At 43.3% G+C, this 17,199-nt stretch overlaps 3 protein-coding genes across 4 annotated transcripts; 1 reads left to right on the top strand and 2 right to left on the bottom strand.

Moving 5' to 3' along the window:
* Positions 1–547: 547 nt before the first annotated feature.
* il17a/f3 (interleukin 17a/f3) lies at positions 548–3,646 on the bottom strand. The gene is made up of 4 exons (XM_026340594.1): positions 3,571–3,646; positions 2,902–3,107; positions 2,606–2,749; positions 548–1,209 (listed from the first exon to the last, which is right to left on the bottom strand). Exons 1-4 carry the CDS (start codon positions 3,577–3,579, stop codon positions 1,086–1,088), a joined length of 483 nt encoding a protein of 160 aa, XP_026196379.1. The 5' UTR covers positions 3,580–3,646; the 3' UTR covers positions 548–1,085.
* Positions 3,647–7,046: 3,400 nt separating this feature from the next.
* On the bottom strand, positions 7,047–12,940 carry mcm3 (minichromosome maintenance complex component 3). Its single transcript, XM_026342121.1, has 17 exons — positions 12,780–12,940; positions 12,400–12,512; positions 11,883–12,091; positions 11,637–11,767; positions 11,304–11,542; positions 11,110–11,218; positions 10,871–11,024; positions 10,657–10,788; positions 10,333–10,541; positions 10,071–10,245; positions 9,811–9,937; positions 9,545–9,695; positions 9,141–9,281; positions 8,912–9,021; positions 8,734–8,807; positions 7,930–8,029; positions 7,047–7,636 (listed from the first exon to the last, which is right to left on the bottom strand). Exons 1-17 carry the CDS (start codon positions 12,852–12,854, stop codon positions 7,438–7,440), a joined length of 2,448 nt encoding a protein of 815 aa, XP_026197906.1. The 5' UTR covers positions 12,855–12,940; the 3' UTR covers positions 7,047–7,437.
* Positions 12,941–13,577: 637 nt separating this feature from the next.
* paqr8 (progestin and adipoQ receptor family member VIII) lies at positions 13,578–15,812 on the top strand. 2 transcript variants are annotated; one of them, XM_026340834.1, is made up of 2 exons: positions 13,578–13,729; positions 14,477–15,812. In XM_026340834.1, exon 2 carries the CDS (start codon positions 14,518–14,520, stop codon positions 15,592–15,594), a length of 1,077 nt encoding a protein of 358 aa, XP_026196619.1. In that variant the 5' UTR covers positions 13,578–13,729; positions 14,477–14,517; the 3' UTR covers positions 15,595–15,812. The 2 variants fall into 2 exon arrangements, with proteins under 2 accessions (XP_026196619.1, XP_026196618.1); XM_026340833.1 differs by having other exon boundaries at positions 14,474–15,812.
* Positions 15,813–17,199: the final 1,387 nt, after the last annotated feature.

Here is a 17,199-nt window from a genome sequence, read left to right as displayed (position 1 = left end):
ACAGTGAATATATACAGTAAGAGCAACAGCAGCACCATGAGGCGTTAAAGTGGTGAGTCACCGTAGTTCAGGATCGGTATTCATTTGGTTTCCAAGCAGTCTCTGTTGCTTTGGCATGTGTCGCCGTGCGCTGATTGTCGGTTTATGATTTTCAATGACACAGAAACCTGAAGAAGGGAACAGAAAGATGGAATTTGCTCGCGTTGTTGAGTCATACTGACTTGAATTTGAATCGTCTGAAATGTTTGCACTGTACCTGGGGAGTCGTAATGTGGGGTTTATACTTGTTGTCATGGTGTGTTGCTGTATATCTTCAAGGCTGGATTGATTGCATCTTCTTGGCATGGTCAGTAAAAGCAGCTTGACTGAACTCACACTTCTCGCTCTTCTTCTCGTTTTTTCTTCCACTGTGCAAAGCGACTGTATGATTTCAGCACGGCGTCCACTGGGGAACAGTGGGGGCATATTCATTTTTAAATGGTACCTTGATTTATTATGAACACATTGTCGCAGCAGGATTAAACTGAAAGAAAGTCAAGTTGGGGTATAAACTTTAATAAGTCATTTGGGAATAAAATAAAACAAGAAAAACAAGTTTATTATAAAATATGGGTTAAAAGATACAAAATATTAGGAAAATAAAATAACATAAAATATAAAACACAAACCACACAAACAAATTCATACTACTGTAGCATTTTAAAATACAAATTTCCAGTAAAAACCCAACTATATGAAATAAAACTTCGAAACACGCTTGAAAATGATACAGTACAGCTGTGTTTTCTGACAATGTACTTTTTACTGCTGGGTTAAAGCTGCATTAAGCGATTCTTTCACCACTAGGGGGCAGAAAGAAACTCAGCTCTTTGCTGTTTACTAGTAAAATGACAAATGTTTATGTGGCTTTGAGGAATACATGGTTCTAAAGGCATTGTGGCACTGGGACTACTTGCGGGGCTTGTTGGTAACTACTGCAGCCTCTGAGCTAACATGGAAGTCAAGAACCTGCTAACACTAACACATGACATCAGTCTAAAAGACTTTTTCACAGCACACAGTCATTTGAATCAGTCTCCCCTGTGTTACTTCTGTGGTATGACACTGGGCCTCACACAGGTACAGCCCACTGTTATTACCTCCGTGCCCAGTCTGAAATCATACTTTGCTTTGCTCTCTCCTTTCTTGTTGTGTCTTCGCCTTGGAACTCTAGAGTGGGATGGAAAAAATAAAGAGGACTGAATACATACAGGTACAGACGAGGCAAGGTGTAAAGTTCCAACACACTTAATGATGCTTTCCACTTGGCGTCTAAAGATAAATGAACTCTTGCAACACTGACACACTTGGTGCATCACTTCTCAATGCCATGAGAATGATGGCAGCTGCTCATGTCGTCAGAATGATTGGTTACAAGGTGGAAACATCATGGTTTAGTTGACTTTATGTACAAAGATAAGTGGAATTCAGGGTTGAGCTCAAGTTAAATAATAAAATTTGTAAATCTTTAAATGGTCCTGTTACAAGGAACAATGTCTAGGGCAAAAAAGCTTCGGCAGAGAGAAACCACCACTAGTCAGTTTGAAATAAATATTTACAAGTGTATGTGGTTTTCAGGAAAATTGCAGTTGGAGGTTCTGAGGCCTAACCTCAGAGTCAGACACACAAACAACAGACAGCTTTCGGTTTCTATATTTACTCTACTAAAGCTGTAATAAAACTAGTTCTGCATGCCTATCTCAAACTGATAGAGATGGTTTAAACCTCTGCCTGTTCTGATTATGTCTCACACGAGCAGCTTGTTTCAACAGGAAATACATCAGATTAAAGGGTCATTGGTGATTTCCACTTGCCCTTGGGTAGACATGGACTTCTGATCACGCAGACACGTTTTTCTTTATACAGCATTAGGGGATATATGCTAACTATATGCTATGTGTTGCAGTACAACATGAAACAAAAAAAAAAAAAGCATGGGAGGATGGAAAATAAACAGTATGTACATGGTGCAGAAAGCATCTGTGCAGGCGCATCCACAGTCAGTGTGTTTGCAGTCTGCGCAAACTAAATGGCATGATTCTGCGAACTGAATTTCTATGTTTTCTAAGTCTGACTTAAAATAAGTAGAATTTCTAAAGGTGCAGTGTATAAGATTTAGTATCATCTAGTAGCGAGGTGACAGATTCTAACCATCTCACTAATCACATGTTCTACGTACGTAAGTGAATATTATTGTTACTTTTCCCACATTGTGGTCGCATTTTATTTAGTGATGCACCAGTCCATCGGCTGGAGATCGGAATGGGCGCATTGGAGAGGCAGTCAGGGCCAAGGGGGAGAGGAGCTAGTGTAGCAAACCTCAAGAGAAATAGCAGAACATGGCAGCCTCTGTGAAAGAAGACCCCTTCCCTAGGTAGATATCAAAGGCAGTTTCTAACACAAAGATTATTATTATTATGATTATTAAAAATACTATATTCAATTTCTGCTATTAGATCTTTCAAAATGTTACACAGTGCACCTTTATGTATAACTATAATGCTACAAATGAAACCAAGCTAGAAACAAACATATCACTAGTTAAGTTTAGACTGCAGTTTCTCACCTGTGCAGGACCAGGACCTGGTAGTAGATGGGTTTGGCCTCCAGGGCTGCATCCTCACCTCCTCCCTGCAGGCTCAGACAGCCAGAGGTCAGGCACTGAGCATGGGACAGCCTCATGGGCAACCGAGATGCCACACAGGTGTCTCTGCAGTGGGATCAAAATTGGGATTCTGCACTTTAAATGTTCAAAACTCAAACGTGAATGAGCAAAGGTACACAAACCTTTTCACCAACCACTATGTAAAGAAATGAAAGAATAATGGCAATAACATTTTGCATATTTAAGTAATGCCTTACCTGTACGTCCACGGAGACAGAGACAAGTTGGAGATGGATGAGGCAGACCTACTGGCAATCTGAGGCTGCACTGACGGATCCAGGACCAGTCTCACTGTCTTGCCCTTCAGTCCGGTTCCATTTCCCAGCTTCACAGAGACCGCCCGGTCCTTCTTGGTAGCGTGCAACAGAGCAGCCAGGCCCAGCACCAACGATGCTCTCAAAACCTGAACACAACAACGCCAGGCAGGCCGGAAACTTTTCAAACGCTTTGTTGTTTGTAAGATGAGCGAAACAAACAGAAGTTAAACACATCCGAGAACAGGCGTAAAAAAAAAAAAAAACTGAACTGGGGCGGTCGACAAGAAAATAGGTCAAATACTTTAAGCTCAAAATGATGTGAGTTTTCAGCTCTTGCTTGGCTGAATTCAGCTTATTTTGTGTGAATACATGGAGGGTGTTATTGATTTGTGAACTCTCTCCTATGTTCTGATTGATAAAAGTCAGATTTTGAGAGTGAGACGTTGAAACGTTTGGGGTCAAACATCACATTGTGAACAATCTCACACTACACTGCCATCCTATCAAAACACCTGACATCATGTCACACGCAGCCTAAGGTCACCATACCATATGTAATCTGAGGATCCTCGTTAAGGTATAAAAGATAAGCAAAGCGGTCCAACTCACCAGCAGCATGACTGTGCCGTCTCGCTCGAGAGCCTGACTGTGACTGCAAGGCGCTCCCCTGCTCTCTTGTTAAGTCTACATTCTCTCTGTTTATATGCAGGCAGGCGATGTTGGTGTGTGTTGGCAGGGCTTGCAGTGCACTTCCGCTATGACTGTCACGGATTTCGAAGATACACACGATCTTTGAAGAAGATAAAGTATTATCTACATGTGGTCAGAGACTCTTTCTTTGTCCACGTCCATCCAACATGTCCGTGCCACTTACATCTCTAACCACAGATGCATGGATGCATATTTCCCATTGTTTTGGACCAATAAACGTTTCACGACTTATCAGAGTGTAACGTTCGAAAGCTCTACACTTGACCCAGTTTGGACCCATCATAACTAAGTCACAGTGCATGAAAAAAGCTAAGTCCCCTAAGTGACGGCTTCATACATCTGACATGCTGCATCCTGTCAAAGGTGTGAAAACATGACTTCACCTATAAACCTTTTTTGATGTGGTTGTAAAAAGAAAAAGTGCAATACTTCATACTTTCATGGCAAAAAATAGGTGTTAACAATAAATGAATTAATAAACACTAACAAATGTCAGATTGAATTTTCATTTGAAAAGAATCCAGGACTAAAAAACTACTACCATGATTTTGTTTGTTATTCCACCGAAAGACGAATATTTAAGACATTTTCATTATGAACTCCCTTAGATTTTTTTTTCCAAGTCATACAAAACACATTACTAGTAAATGCTCCTACACACCAACCCACTCGAAACAATGTAGGTCAAGGAAATGCTGACTGGGGTTCTGGTAATAAATCAGCATAACTACTGTTAGACCATGTGATAACATCTTCTCTCCTCGCTCGGCATCTAAGTACAGAGTCTACTAAGTGGAGCACAGCCGTCCTGGATGTATAATGAACTGAAGAGAAGTGATTTCTGAGCGAGATGCAGTTAGAAACCATTAGCACCAGAAGAAGAAGTGTGTTCCTCACAGTCAGATGCACCACATACACTCATGATAAAACCTATAATAATTAATGATTATGTGTAGTTCTGTGCGAGAGAGTTTTGCAGCTTGCAGCCTCGGGAACCCGAAGCATGTCACTGCAAAATGGGCAGACTATTGGCAATCAATTGTTGAATCTTAAAAAGCTATTATACTGTAATTTCATCAAGGATCTACCTCTACTTAATACTGCTGTTATTTGTTAGGGCTGGGGTTCCTGTTTTGTTTAAACTTTCAATTAGCAATTGACATTTCAAATGGAATGGGAACATTCATTTATTATATAATAATAATAATAATATTTATTTAGTCTTTTGTTTTCTGCTTTATGATTTATGTGTATTTTTGAATCACTTTAATAGAACATATCTACAGTATATCTATCTATCTCGAACATACAGCGGAATGGTAAAGGGTTAAATTGTATAGGGACATTTTGGACTGCTCCTACACTAGCAGTCATCTTAATGTAGAAGACATCCCATGTTGTTTTTTTTTTACTTTGCCTTGGAGGTAAAATTAATGTATTAGAGTTGCATAAGTTCTTTGCTTCTTTTTATACCGTTTCTATATTCTTTTGCCAAAGAACACTTCCTCTGTTCCAAGTGAAGCACTGAAAACAAGCCAGCCGACTTTACTTCACAATTAGCTTATATATAGCTGCATATATAAATCAAATGTTGGGGGATGCAACGAATAAAAGGGACAGAAAAAAAAAATAACGCACATTAGCAGATTTGAGAGAAGTTACATTCCTGTGCAGAGCTACCAAATGCACAGTATGTCAGATTCTCAAAGTCATATAAAATCTATTGCTGCTGACAGATGCCCATGTTGTAAAGGTTTATTGGTGTAATTTGAAACAAGGATGAGAGTGATAGTCGAGGTGTATAACATTTGTGTTTTTCCGCACCGTTCTATTCTCCTCATTCAATGGATTTCATGTAAATAGAAAGCAAAAGGCGCTTGGTAAGGACTTCCTCAACAAAGTAAACAAAAAGTTCCCCTTGTAGAAAGTGCATGGGAGGATCAAACATCACCTATGATTTATCAGTGTGCAAACTCCAATGACAGCGTTTCTGTGGTAACAGTAGTAGATTACGTTGATCCCATCATTGTCATGGAGTATGACAGTCCCTGCTCCATTTTCTTCTCTTGCCCAAATTGCAAATCTTGCTGAGATGAAAGTAAAGTTTGTTTAAGGTGGAACTTTAAACCTGCAAAAACTGATTTTTTTGGCCACTTGGGGGCAGCAGCAACATGTTGCAAACAACATTTACGTATACATTGCGTTAGATTTCAAGGCTCTGGACTAGTTGTTGTCGTTAACATTGAGTCTGTTAACGCGTTGATATCTATTATATACATAATTCGTATCTTCTAAGCAATGACATCTAATGTTTACCACTGACTTTTTAAGTTGGTTGCTAGCAAACCGTTGCCTCTTTCCATGGTCACATTATCACTTGATTATATTGTTAATATCTCAATTACAGTTTTTTTCCCAGTAATCTATTTGTGCTTTTTCTAATAAGTAGTTTAAAAAAGCTTTTCGCTACAGTTTCCTGACTATTTTTACATAGAATAAATACAAACCTACCGCTGACGCTATAACATATGTTTGTACAGATGAAACAAATGTGTAGTGTGAGCTTTAAACAACATGGTTCACCTAGTCCTAGTTTTTGTACTAACCATGCTTCCTAAGCTTTTCCTTAGCCTTTATTACCAACTTAAAAAAAAAAAAAAAAAAAAAAAAAAAAAAAAACTTACAGCTAATTACTGAGATTTTCCATTGAATTAAAAAGATCTGAATAGCTTTGTTTAGTTAAAATAGTTACTGTGACCATCCTGAAACCGCAGCTGTAAAACACAAACCGATACTGAACTTGGCGTGAAGCGAAACATATGAAGCTCTCACACTGCATAGCCTTTGACACGAATGATATGACTAAGCTGTGGGTGTTGAGAGCTTGCGGCATCATATGTCCTACATGATGGAGGCAGCGGTTACAAGCTCCAAAAAGCCCAAAAGTAGGTGCTGTACCCATGTTTAACAATCCAATTAAGGGTTAATCTGCTACATTTACAGATTCCCGGCTGTCCGGGCAAACAAGTGAGAGAACGAAGGTGCGGGATTAGTTATTTCCTAACCAGTTAAGGGGGGTGTAAACACCGTGGGACCTGCCTCCCACACACGATGTGAGGCCTGGCTTCACTGGGGGTTTCAAATAAAATGCTTCTTGTAAAAATGCAAATGCACAAGCAGGAAGAGGTTAAATCACTTGACACGAACTCTGTTGGAAAACCCAAAAGTTACCCAGCATCACAGACCTATTTTCCCCCAGTCAGAACAACGGGGGCCGGCTGCATCTACCTGGGAGATCATACCGCAAATGTACTGGCATTAGCAATGATTTCTCTTGGATGTTTACTACACAGGTACCACACATATGGAGCAAGTTCCAAAGCATGACAATTTTATTTTTAATACACAGCTACAAATTACAATTTCAAAACTTGTCTTCAACTATATACAAACCCAGAAAACATACGTGGTGGCCAAATTACTTCCTAATATCCTTATTGTTCCAAAGGAGTTAGTTACACCAACAGCGTTCTGTTGAAACATGGTAATAAGGACACTCTAAAGCAACCAGACCGTAAATGAATAAGACTCTTAGCACTCGTCTCCAAACACGTGTCGATTAATCAACCAGAAGAGTAAAGCTGAAAATGCATCAATTCAAAATAAGGTGTCCAGTATTGGGTTGAACACATTTTGATATAAGCCCCGGTTTCTTTCAAAGTCTGTTTAATTGATTTCAGAAACAGTCATCTTCCTCATCCTCCCTCAGATGAGGAAGATGATGTCATCTGCCACCATGACCTGGTTGTCGTCTTGCATGCGAGCCAAGGCGGCGCGAACCTCGGGCTCCGTGAACCGTTTCTCGAGCTGTTTGTTGATGTCGCTCATCAGCGTCTTCATCTTCACAGACTGAGCGTGAGCAGACTGGAACACCGCAAACAGGGAGGACTTGAACTCTTTGAGCCTGGCAACGGAAAAATAAAGCATCTGGTTTGATTCCACTTTCCAGCACGAACACAGCGACTTATAAGAAGTCACTTGCTCAAGGCTTTAAAAAGGCTAGAATAAGAAAATATAGTTGTATCTGACAAGGATCTATTGAAGTCTACAGTCTGTTAAAACTGAATTAACCAGGTCCTGTCCTTGTAATTCACCTGCTCAACTAACTGAGCAGGTACTGGACTGATCACCTGTCACCTACATTAACAAAACCCAAAACCTTTAACTACTGTTAGGCTGTAGGAATCCGTCACCCACCGTTCTGCAGAGAGCTCAGTGTCTTCAGCCTGTGATGTGACATCCATTGCTGACGACTCCTCTCGCTGCGGCTTGGCTGGTTTTTGAGTGCCGGCCTGAACTAAAGGGCAAGACCAACATGAAAACTCCAGTATGTACAGAAAGCAAGAAGAAACCTCTGCAACCACCACGGTTTCAAAGGCTCTTGGAACTTAAGTATCCAAAATCTTTATAGGTTTTACACAAGTAAATGTAGCAATACTGCAGACGGATGCATTCACAGACATATGTAAACATGTTATTATGTATTATGATCTATGAGTAATACACTGCCCGTCCAAAAAAAAAAAAAAAAAAAAAAGCCCCCACCTGAAAGTAACTTAGCAAATAAGAAAATAGGTAAGAGCCTCCCACTGGATAATTCCTACATGGATGATTATTTTTCAGCTGGCAGCAAGTCATTTCCTAACTGATGCAGTGAGAAGCTTCTCATGTATTAAACAACTACGTAGAAGACGCATCCTGTGGTCATGGAAAAGAGGTTCACCAGAATTTCCCGATTATCAGAGCACATAGAAATTCCTTCCATCTGGCACGCAAGAGGTACTTTTCTACACATTTTAATAAACATGCTGACAAATCAAAGGGTTCGTTCTTGCCTGTATTTACATATTAAATGTTTGTCTTAAAGCAGCATGTGAGCATATAATCTAAATATGACTGAATTTAAAAAGAAAAGAATGCTGGGGGCTCAAACGTGTTGCTACGGTAACTGAACATAATCTGAAATCTGTAATCTGAAAAACCAGAAAAGGTGATGCTTACTCTCTGGGACGTCCTGATCTTCACTGAAGTCATAGGGGCTGTAGGGCTCGCTGCCCTGAGATACACGTCGCCCCCTGCAGGACACACAAGGTATTATCATTGAGAGAGAGAGAGAGAGTGAGAGAGAGAGAGAGTGAGAGTCTGTTGTTGATGTTAATGTTAATGTTGTTTACTGCACCTCTTCCTCTGAGTTCTCTGTGAACGCTGAGTGGACGCCTCCTCCTCCTCTTCCTCCTCTGAGCCAGAGTCCCGATCTTCCCTCGAACGTTTCTTGGCCTTCTCCAGAACCTGCAAAGGGAAGAAACGAAAGTCAATATGTTACCAGAGAAACCTTCAGTCTGTCACTGCTGTGCTGCTTTGACACAGCGCGTCACCTCATTGTTTTCCATCTAAAGAGCAGTACGGACCTTTTTAAAGTAGGCAAACTGGACGAGTTCTACAGCCACCTCCGAGTCCTCCAGCTCCACTGCTTTGCTCATGCGAGCCTTGGCGTGTGCTGTGGACAGACGGATCAGAGTCTCCAGCGTTCGGGCCGTCACTGGAGAGGTCTGTGGTGGAGGAGAGGGAAACAGTCTGAGTGGCACTGGTTAGATGTCTATGCTCCCAGCTCCTGTACCGAATCCGAGGGCATCAGACAGTATTACTGTGTGGGAGACTTTGCAGGTTGGGTAGATGGTGGCATGTTACACCCCCTAGCACCATCATATGCAATATTAGCAGAATTTGTATATACACTGTTAACTTATGTGCATGTCACACAGCTCTAGGTCTGATCAGTATATCTGCTGTGTGTGCGCCTTGTCCTGCTCACCCTGGCAATATCAGCACCCATCTGCTCCTGGCTCCTCAGTCTCGAGTACTCCTCTGCAATGTGATTGGCTGCTTCCTCTGTCAGCACAGGCGTCACAGCCTTGGCAATGTGGATGTACTTCCTCATGAACTCCTTGCTCACGATCTTGTCCCTAAAACAAAGGAGACACGTTATGTTTATTGTACTTTTCACACTTGCTTAGCCATTAGAAGAAAAACAGATACAAAAGAGGAAGGGGTGACAACACAGATGCTATGTGTACATACTTCTTTCTCCTGCTTCCATGCAGCAGGTTGTTGTGTTTCTCGTAGATCTGCAGCTCCTCGTGATCATCTGCTATTGCGTCTGGATCCTCTGTAGCCAGGACATCTACTGTCCCACCCAGAGCCATGGCTAAACAGAAAATTAAACTGAAAATTAATAATTTCAGACGTTTTAAAACAGAAACTCACTCATAGCACTAGATATAAATATTCCAGCATCCATCACAATTGTAATGCAACTCCAGCTGTAATATCCACAGCACCTGCTCCTTCCTGCTCGCGGGGGTCACGGTATCTGTGCATCCTCAGTACGTGGTCTGAGATCTCGCGGTCCTGCTCGGGGTCCATCTGATCTAGCATGATGAAGAGGAGATCGAAACGTGACAGAAGAGAGTCCTGGAGGCCGATGTTCTCCATGGGGGTTTTATACTGGTCATACTGGAGAAATGAGAGCCAAGTTCGTGACATTCAGCCAGGATTTGAAATTTTACAGTAGTAGAGCTTGTTATTAGATTAGTTCCTCACCCTGCCATACACGGGGTTGGCAGCTGCCAGCACAGAGCAGCGGGCGTTGAGGCGGGCGTGGATTCCAGCCTTCGCGATGGTGACGCGGCCCTGCTCCATCACCTCGTGGATGGCAGTGCGGTCCATGTCGGACATCTTGTCAAACTCGTCAATGCACACCACGCCGCGGTCAGCCAGCACCATGGCGCCTGCCTCCAAGCGACGCTCACCTGGTAGAAAGAAAATAAAAACAGAAACCGTGTGTTCAGCAGCACTGACTGGTTCATAACAATAAAGAACTCAGAGGTGGATGTAAATCTAGTGTCTCAAATATGTGCAGCATACCCGTCTCCTGGTCAGTGGTGACGGCCGCAGTCAGACCCACACCAGAGGAACCTCGTCCAGTGGTGGGGATGGCTCTGGGTGCAGTGTGAAGCACGTAACGCAGCAGCTGGGACTTTGCTACTGACGGATCACCTGGAGAACACAAGCATGATGAGATGTTTGCCTGGTAAGGAATACATTTGCTGGTTGAAGAAGCAGGAAAAACTTCAGGTACCGATAAGCAGGATGTTGATGTCTCCTCTGATGCGGGAGCCGTTTTCCAGCACCTTCTCCACCCCGCCCAACAACATGCAGAGAATAGCCTTTTTGATGTACTCGTGGCCGTGGATGCTGGGAGCCAGGGAGCGAGCCAGCTGATCAAACACATCCTAAGTACAAACAGGAAAAGATAGACTTTGGTTTCTCGTACTGTTAAAGTGAGATTAATTCCAGGCAGAAAGGCTCAAGTCATACTTTGGAGCGAGTCTGACTGAAGTTCCTGATTTTGGCCACATCGTCAGCAGAGAAATTGGGGGACACCTCCTTACTCATCTGTTTAACTTGGCAGGCTATCATGATGGTCCTGAGAAAAAACAAGGGTCAAAGGATTAGATGTGAATCATAAAGAAGGGCAGACAAGCCCCCACAGACACGTTGTTCCATCTCACCTGAACGTGCCCGAGGTGAATCCTCCCTTCTTGCCAGGCAGGCAGCGGTACGTTCCAACAATCTGCACCCTGTCTCCTGGTTTGACCATGTCCACCAGGTCGTTGTCCAGGATGATGTCCACAGAGCGAGGCAGCTGGCCAGCAGGGGCCTTCTCCGGCATCTCCTGCACTGTGATGGTCTGGTGGTCCTTGTAGATTGACAGACCGAACTCTGTCTCCAGGGGGTTGTTCTCCTCGTCCTGTCGGGTGAGGCAGTGAGCAAGTCCATGAAAATCTCATCACTTCCTTTAGTAACGCCACATAAAGTCTGCACACCTGCCTGTGTGTTCTTACCTTGGTGGGGTAGATGGCACTGGAAGGGAAAGCATCGAGAGACGTCATGTCCGTGTACTTCCTTTCCATCGTCTTCTTGGTGGCCGGGCAGTAGTGGACGCTGCGCACCACCTTAGGGCGCACCAGAGAACCTTTAGAAGAATGAGAAAGCAGGAAATTAATACTGAGAGTGATTAACACATTCCTTTTTTTGCAGAATACACCAAACTGTAAATTAAAAACTAAGATAACACATATTAAACTTACACTTTGTGATGATGCCTTCCACACACACCATGCTCCCCAGCAGTCGGGAGGTCAGGGTGCGAGGGGTGACGTGCTTGGAGCCGAAGCTGCCCTCTAGACCGATGAAGAACTCCTCGAACTGCTTGGCGTAGGTGGCGTCAACCGAGGCCACGAGGTCCTTCAGAGCCCGCTGGAACGCCAGCAGCTCCTCAAAGGCGTTGTTCATCAGCCTGGCAGGGATGAAAGGCATTCAGGGTTATGGATTCAATCACACACCTTTATCACTGTCATTAAGATTAAAGATAATAACATCACAACAGCTCAAGTCTCAGTCTGTTGCTTCCACTGGTCAAGATGTAGAATCAGAGCCTCTATTTACTTTATGTGCTGTGATATTCACTGTGTCTTTTACCATACCTACCATTTTTAGCAAGTTACAATACTGATCTGACCCAAACCTGTCAACTCTACATAACATTAGCACGCACGCACACGCGCGCGCGCACACACACACACACACACACACTTCTCTTCTTACTTTGCAGCCCGGGCCTCGTTGCGTCTCCTCAGGTCGTTAATGTTGACGATGAGTCGAGCTTTATTTTCGCTGATCATGTCTCGGACTTTGCTTTGATAAATCCCCTGATCTTGCTGCGGAAAGAGGACAAAAGGTCGACGTTTGTTCGTGTTTAGCTCTGATCGGTTTCACAGCATTTCTACTACGAAATATTTCTCCATCTGCGGCTACTTAAACACGGACTGTTGACAGAAAAGCACGTATTACATGTAATATAACTGCAGGCAAAGAACATTCTTGTCGTCTGATTAAATGAAGGCTACGTCCTTTTGTTGTCACCGCATGGCTTCTCTGTTTCATCAAGACAACAACGTATTTAATTGCACTTAAGCCAAACTTACATCATCATCCAGAAAGTCCAGGTAGTCCCTCTGAGCCTCCCTCATCTCCCGGTCATCTACCACATCAGTTGCCATTATGTTCAGTTATTTATTCCGCTGCAAAAAGCTTTAATCTGTACGGACTAGATGCTCCGTGTGTCCTCCTGCCGTCTGACCACACGACTGAGAGGTTTTCGCGCCACTGCGTACCGGGTACAAGAAGAGCGTGACACGCGATTGGTCAACGGGGCACGCACAGGTCTGCGAAGTGGGCGGGTGAACGTGCGATTGTCCAATAGAATTCTCAGTGTCATCGTATGACCACGCCCACTAAAGAACTCGCGGGAAAACGGAGCAGGAAGAGGCGGGCTTTTTCCAAAAGCAGGAAAACGTATTGAATTGACATTTCCCTGTGTGTCCAGGAGGTGGCGCCATAAATATGATTTGCTCTCAGTATGCTCCTGTCAGTGCTCTATTTCTACACGTTTAGACCATATTAGTAGTAAATAATGCTTCAAGTTATCACAGTATTTATGATCTTTAACCTATTAATTCCTCCAGGAAGTTGGCAACAAAATTAGCTGTAAGGAATTGTGGAAATAATAAATAATGACACCCGTTTAATCCCCCAAGTTTCCACTGAAACAACAAACAATATGAGGCTGAATAATAATTAAAAATAAATCTAATCTTGAACGATCCTGTCACAGCACATTCATCCGTGGACTCCATCTGGAGGCCCCGCCCACACGTCCAGCCCCGCGGGCTGTCCGGTCAGCTGTTCCTCCTCCTCCTCCTCCTCCATCGACACAGCTCCACCTCAGCATGTTCTAGTTGGAGCTCTGTCTTAGGTTCACTTGCTGAACGAGGCCAAGCTGTAGTTGGAGCAGGTAGAAGACAAGAAGTCCCCCCCCCCCCTCCTTCCTGTGGAGGCTCCAGAGGAGCAACAGGTGTTCTGTCGATTCCAGCAGGTGAGATGATGTTGTGTCTCCTTCTTCGTCTGTGTCTTACACTGTGTCGATCTGGACACGTTTTGGGGATTGTAAAAGTTCATTTTAGCCATTTCACGCATTGACGTTTAGTCTCATATATAAGATCACAGATGTGGGACATGTAGAGATTCTAGGTTTAAAATGTGTGAAGTTGATTTCTTTTGTTGCTGCTTAGTGCAGCTGTGATTCTTTGACAAGCTTGCACAGAGCTCTGCAGGTTTTATGTTTACTTATGAAACAGGCCAACTTTTCTCCTTGCTCAGTTCAGGGAATGTGTCATCACTACTGTTTCTGGGACAACAAAAGACAAGGAAATGGTCAAGGCGTAACCTTTAGGAGGGTGTACAGTAGCTGCTGCTGCTGCTGCAATCTATCCTCACATGGGTGTGTGTTTGGCTTGTCCACTGTATAAGTGTAAATTTACCCCGGTGGCTGCGTGCTTTACATTCTTCTCTGTCTTGCTGTCAAAACATGTGTTTATGTTTCACTACATACCTGATTTTCTGCTATTCCTGCTCAACTTGCATGAGCAGAAATGCTTGTTTGTTGTAACGTAAGTGAATTGCAGCTGTGATGTTTTAGAGCTCACAAAGACAGACTTCACTTTCACCTCATCCTGTTTTCACTCATTGATGCATTCTTAAAATTTTGTCATAAGGTCTTTCTGGGTCTATCCCATAATTAGATAGGTTCATTCATTTTCTTTTTTATTTTTGTCTCTAGCAGTTCTCTGGTGTCTCACTACCACCTCCTCCACCACCGTAGCTATGTCTGGTGACATTGTGCAACGCTTCAGCACCTTGACCCTGAACATCAAGCCCCTCAGCCGCCTCCCCCTCCTCTCAGACCTCATCTCTTCGTCCCTGCCTTCGCCCAGCCCCACCGTCACCGCCTCACAGGTCCCCAGCCTCTTCCGAGAGCCCTACATCCTCACGGGCTACCGCCCTGTCAAGCAGGACTGGCGCTGCTACCTCCTTAGCCTCTTCCAGAGACACAACGAATCGCTGAACGTGTGGACTCACTTGCTGGCGGGTCCTGTGCTGCTGCTTCGCTGGTGGGCCAACGTCGGTGCCCTGGGGTACACCTTGGATGCATCTTCTCTACCTCTGAGCCTCTTCTTAGTGTCGTCTTTCACCTATCTCTTCCTCAGTGTGACAGCTCACCTATTGCAGTCTCACTCTGAACATGCACACTACTTCTTTTTCTTCATGGACTATGTGGGTGTAGCCGTGTATCAGTATGGTTGTTCACTTGGTCATTATTTCTACACGTCAGAGCCAACGTGGAGAGAAAGCTACATCGGACTGATGTTTCTACCAGGAGCTGCCTTCTTTGGGTGGCTCTCCTGTGCTGGCTGCTGTTTGGCCAAGTCCAGGTATAGGCGGCCTTATCCGCTACAGCGTAAAATCTGCCAGCTTATCCCTACCACCCTGGCATACTTGTTGGACATTAGCCCCATAGTCCACCGCCTGTTCACCGTCTCCTGGACGCAGGAGCCATCGCTGCACTTCCACGCCCTCCAGATTGCCTCCTTCCTGCTATCTGCTGTGTTCTTCTCCTTTCCCATCCCCGAGCGCTTCTTCCCAGGACAATGTGACTTTGTGGGTCATGGTCACCAGATCTTCCATCTGTTTCTGTCAATGTGTACTGTGTTCCAGCTGGAAGCTCTGTTCCAAGACTATGCCAGGCAGAGGGATACGGTGGTGGAGGTGTTCGGAGAGAGGCAGCTGTGGTGGGCTTGCGTATCCTTCCCCGCCCTGTTTGGGTGCTGCATTCTGACAGCGCTCATCACAATGAGGCACATGAACAAGCAGCTGCAGGGTAAACAAGACCGAGACAAATGAAGGGTTTGTGTGTGTGTGTGTGTGTGTGTGTATGAGTGTGTGTTAGTGATAAAGAGAGAGCAAAAGAGAATCATATGGGTTTATATTAAATTATCTTAAAATTCTAATAATAGAAATAATAAAACAAACACATCTTAAATGTTTTTATTGAACAATCTGTTTGTCTGTGAAAAGTGTGATTACTTGAAGTATTTGAACAATAAAACGGTGTGAAAGAGTTTCTGGTCTGGTGGTAATTAACAGTTTATCTGAAAATTCCAACAGGTTTAAGAATTAGTTGGTTCAGTGGACTTCATATTTCGCAAACGATGGCTCAGTAGAGTTTCCCTCTGCGAATCATCCTGCCCTTGACTCGATGTCAACAACAGAACTGCTCAGAGGAAACAGCAGATGAAGAATATTAGATTAAGTATATTAGTCTGAGAAATACCAGAGGTAAATCTAATCATGTCTAATTGTGTATGTGTGCTCGCCATGAGCATTTATTTGTTTACTCTGCAGTTTTAGGCATACTGCTGGTGAAAAACCTGTTTTTTAAGCTGAACCAATATTTGTCGTTGGTTTCTCAGGGGTCAGCAGCCGTGTCAGGGTTGAACGACAGAGTGAAAGAGCAAATCTGGATTTTTGGCGCTCGCCAAAGTGGACTGGCCAGATAGTGGGATTTAAATGAACAAAAGGCTCGTTTAGTGCTGAGGCAGGGGGATAAAACCAATTTGTTTTATTTTACAGCCTGAACAAACGAATGCCAAAGTTTGCCAAGACATAATGATGGGATGATTCATTAGATTCTCGTGTGTCTCTTTAGTACTGATGCACAAAAATGAAAACTGAATTGTGCTACATTAAGGGATTGGGCTCGAATGGGAGGAGGAGAAGGGAGACTGTTAACATGAGGTAACATTAACAGATTCTAGAGAAAAAATGTGCCAAAGAGTTGAATACTTGGCAAATACGGACTATTTAGATCAGACTGCTGATCAGTCAAGAGTGTTAGACACTACTGTTAAACACAAATCCATCTCACTGACCCAGTTTGTGTGTTGCAGTGTAACGTCTGTCTGTTCTCTGTAATATTAATTGCATTTCAGTCTTATTAATAAGATAGTAGGCACACCTTTTATTTCTATCAGTGTGTAAAGCTAAGTGGCTTAGGGCGAGTTTTATCCCAGTATCAGTGCATGAGTCAGAGGTCGAAGCCTAATTTTAAAGAAGCAGTTTAAAAAAAAAACATTTAAAGGAGAAAACTGAAAAGCATTCAAAGAAACAGAAGGAAACTGCATCATTAAAGTTCACACATTATATCTTGCTTGTTTCCGCTGCAGGAAAATTGAAAATGTTGTTTTACACAGCAAGCCAGGAGCAGGGACTTCCTGTAGAGAGTTTTTGTTTAGTTAAGTTATTTTATGTTCACCATGTCTTTGAGACACCTTATACACAACTATTGTTTCTGTTCTTGCCTGCTCACGTCTTTTTCTTGACCCATTGCAGGGTTAAACTGCTGCTTGCTCCAGGAAGGTGATTACTTTTTCAATTTGGCCACAAATGAAGAAACTGTGCTGTTAGGGTTGTGTTACAAATATTTGAAATTGGCCATGATTCCAACAG

This window comes from Anabas testudineus, chromosome 24 (genome assembly GCF_900324465.2).
Source record: "Anabas testudineus chromosome 24, fAnaTes1.2, whole genome shotgun sequence".
Classification (NCBI taxonomy): domain Eukaryota; kingdom Metazoa; phylum Chordata; class Actinopteri; order Anabantiformes; family Anabantidae; genus Anabas; species Anabas testudineus.
This window is presented reverse-complemented; position numbering and strand designations above follow the sequence as displayed.

Excerpts from the sequence above, each read along its gene's own strand:
- mcm3 (XM_026342121.1), bottom strand. The coding sequence starts at position 12,854 with ATGGCAACTGATGTGGTAGATGACCGGGAGATGAGGGAGGCTCAGAGG. Across the intron at positions 11,768-11,882 it reads GGAAGGCATCATCACAAAGT|GTTCTCTGGTGCGCCCTAAG; the intron begins GTAAGTTTAATA and ends ATTCTTCTAAAG. Across the intron at positions 10,246-10,332 it reads CCAACCCCGTGTATGGCAGG|TATGACCAGTATAAAACCCC; the intron begins GTGAGGAACTAA and ends TCATTTCTCCAG.
- paqr8 (XM_026340834.1), top strand. The coding sequence starts at position 14,518 with ATGTCTGGTGACATTGTGCAACGCTTCAGCACCTTGACCCTGAACATC.
- il17a/f3 (XM_026340594.1), bottom strand. Across the intron at positions 2,750-2,901 it reads CTGTCTCCGTGGACGTACAG|AGACACCTGTGTGGCATCTC; the intron begins GTAAGGCATTAC and ends ATCCCACTGCAG. Across the intron at positions 1,210-2,605 it reads CAGGTCCTGGTCCTGCACAG|AGTTCCAAGGCGAAGACACA; the intron begins GTGAGAAACTGC and ends ATCCCACTCTAG.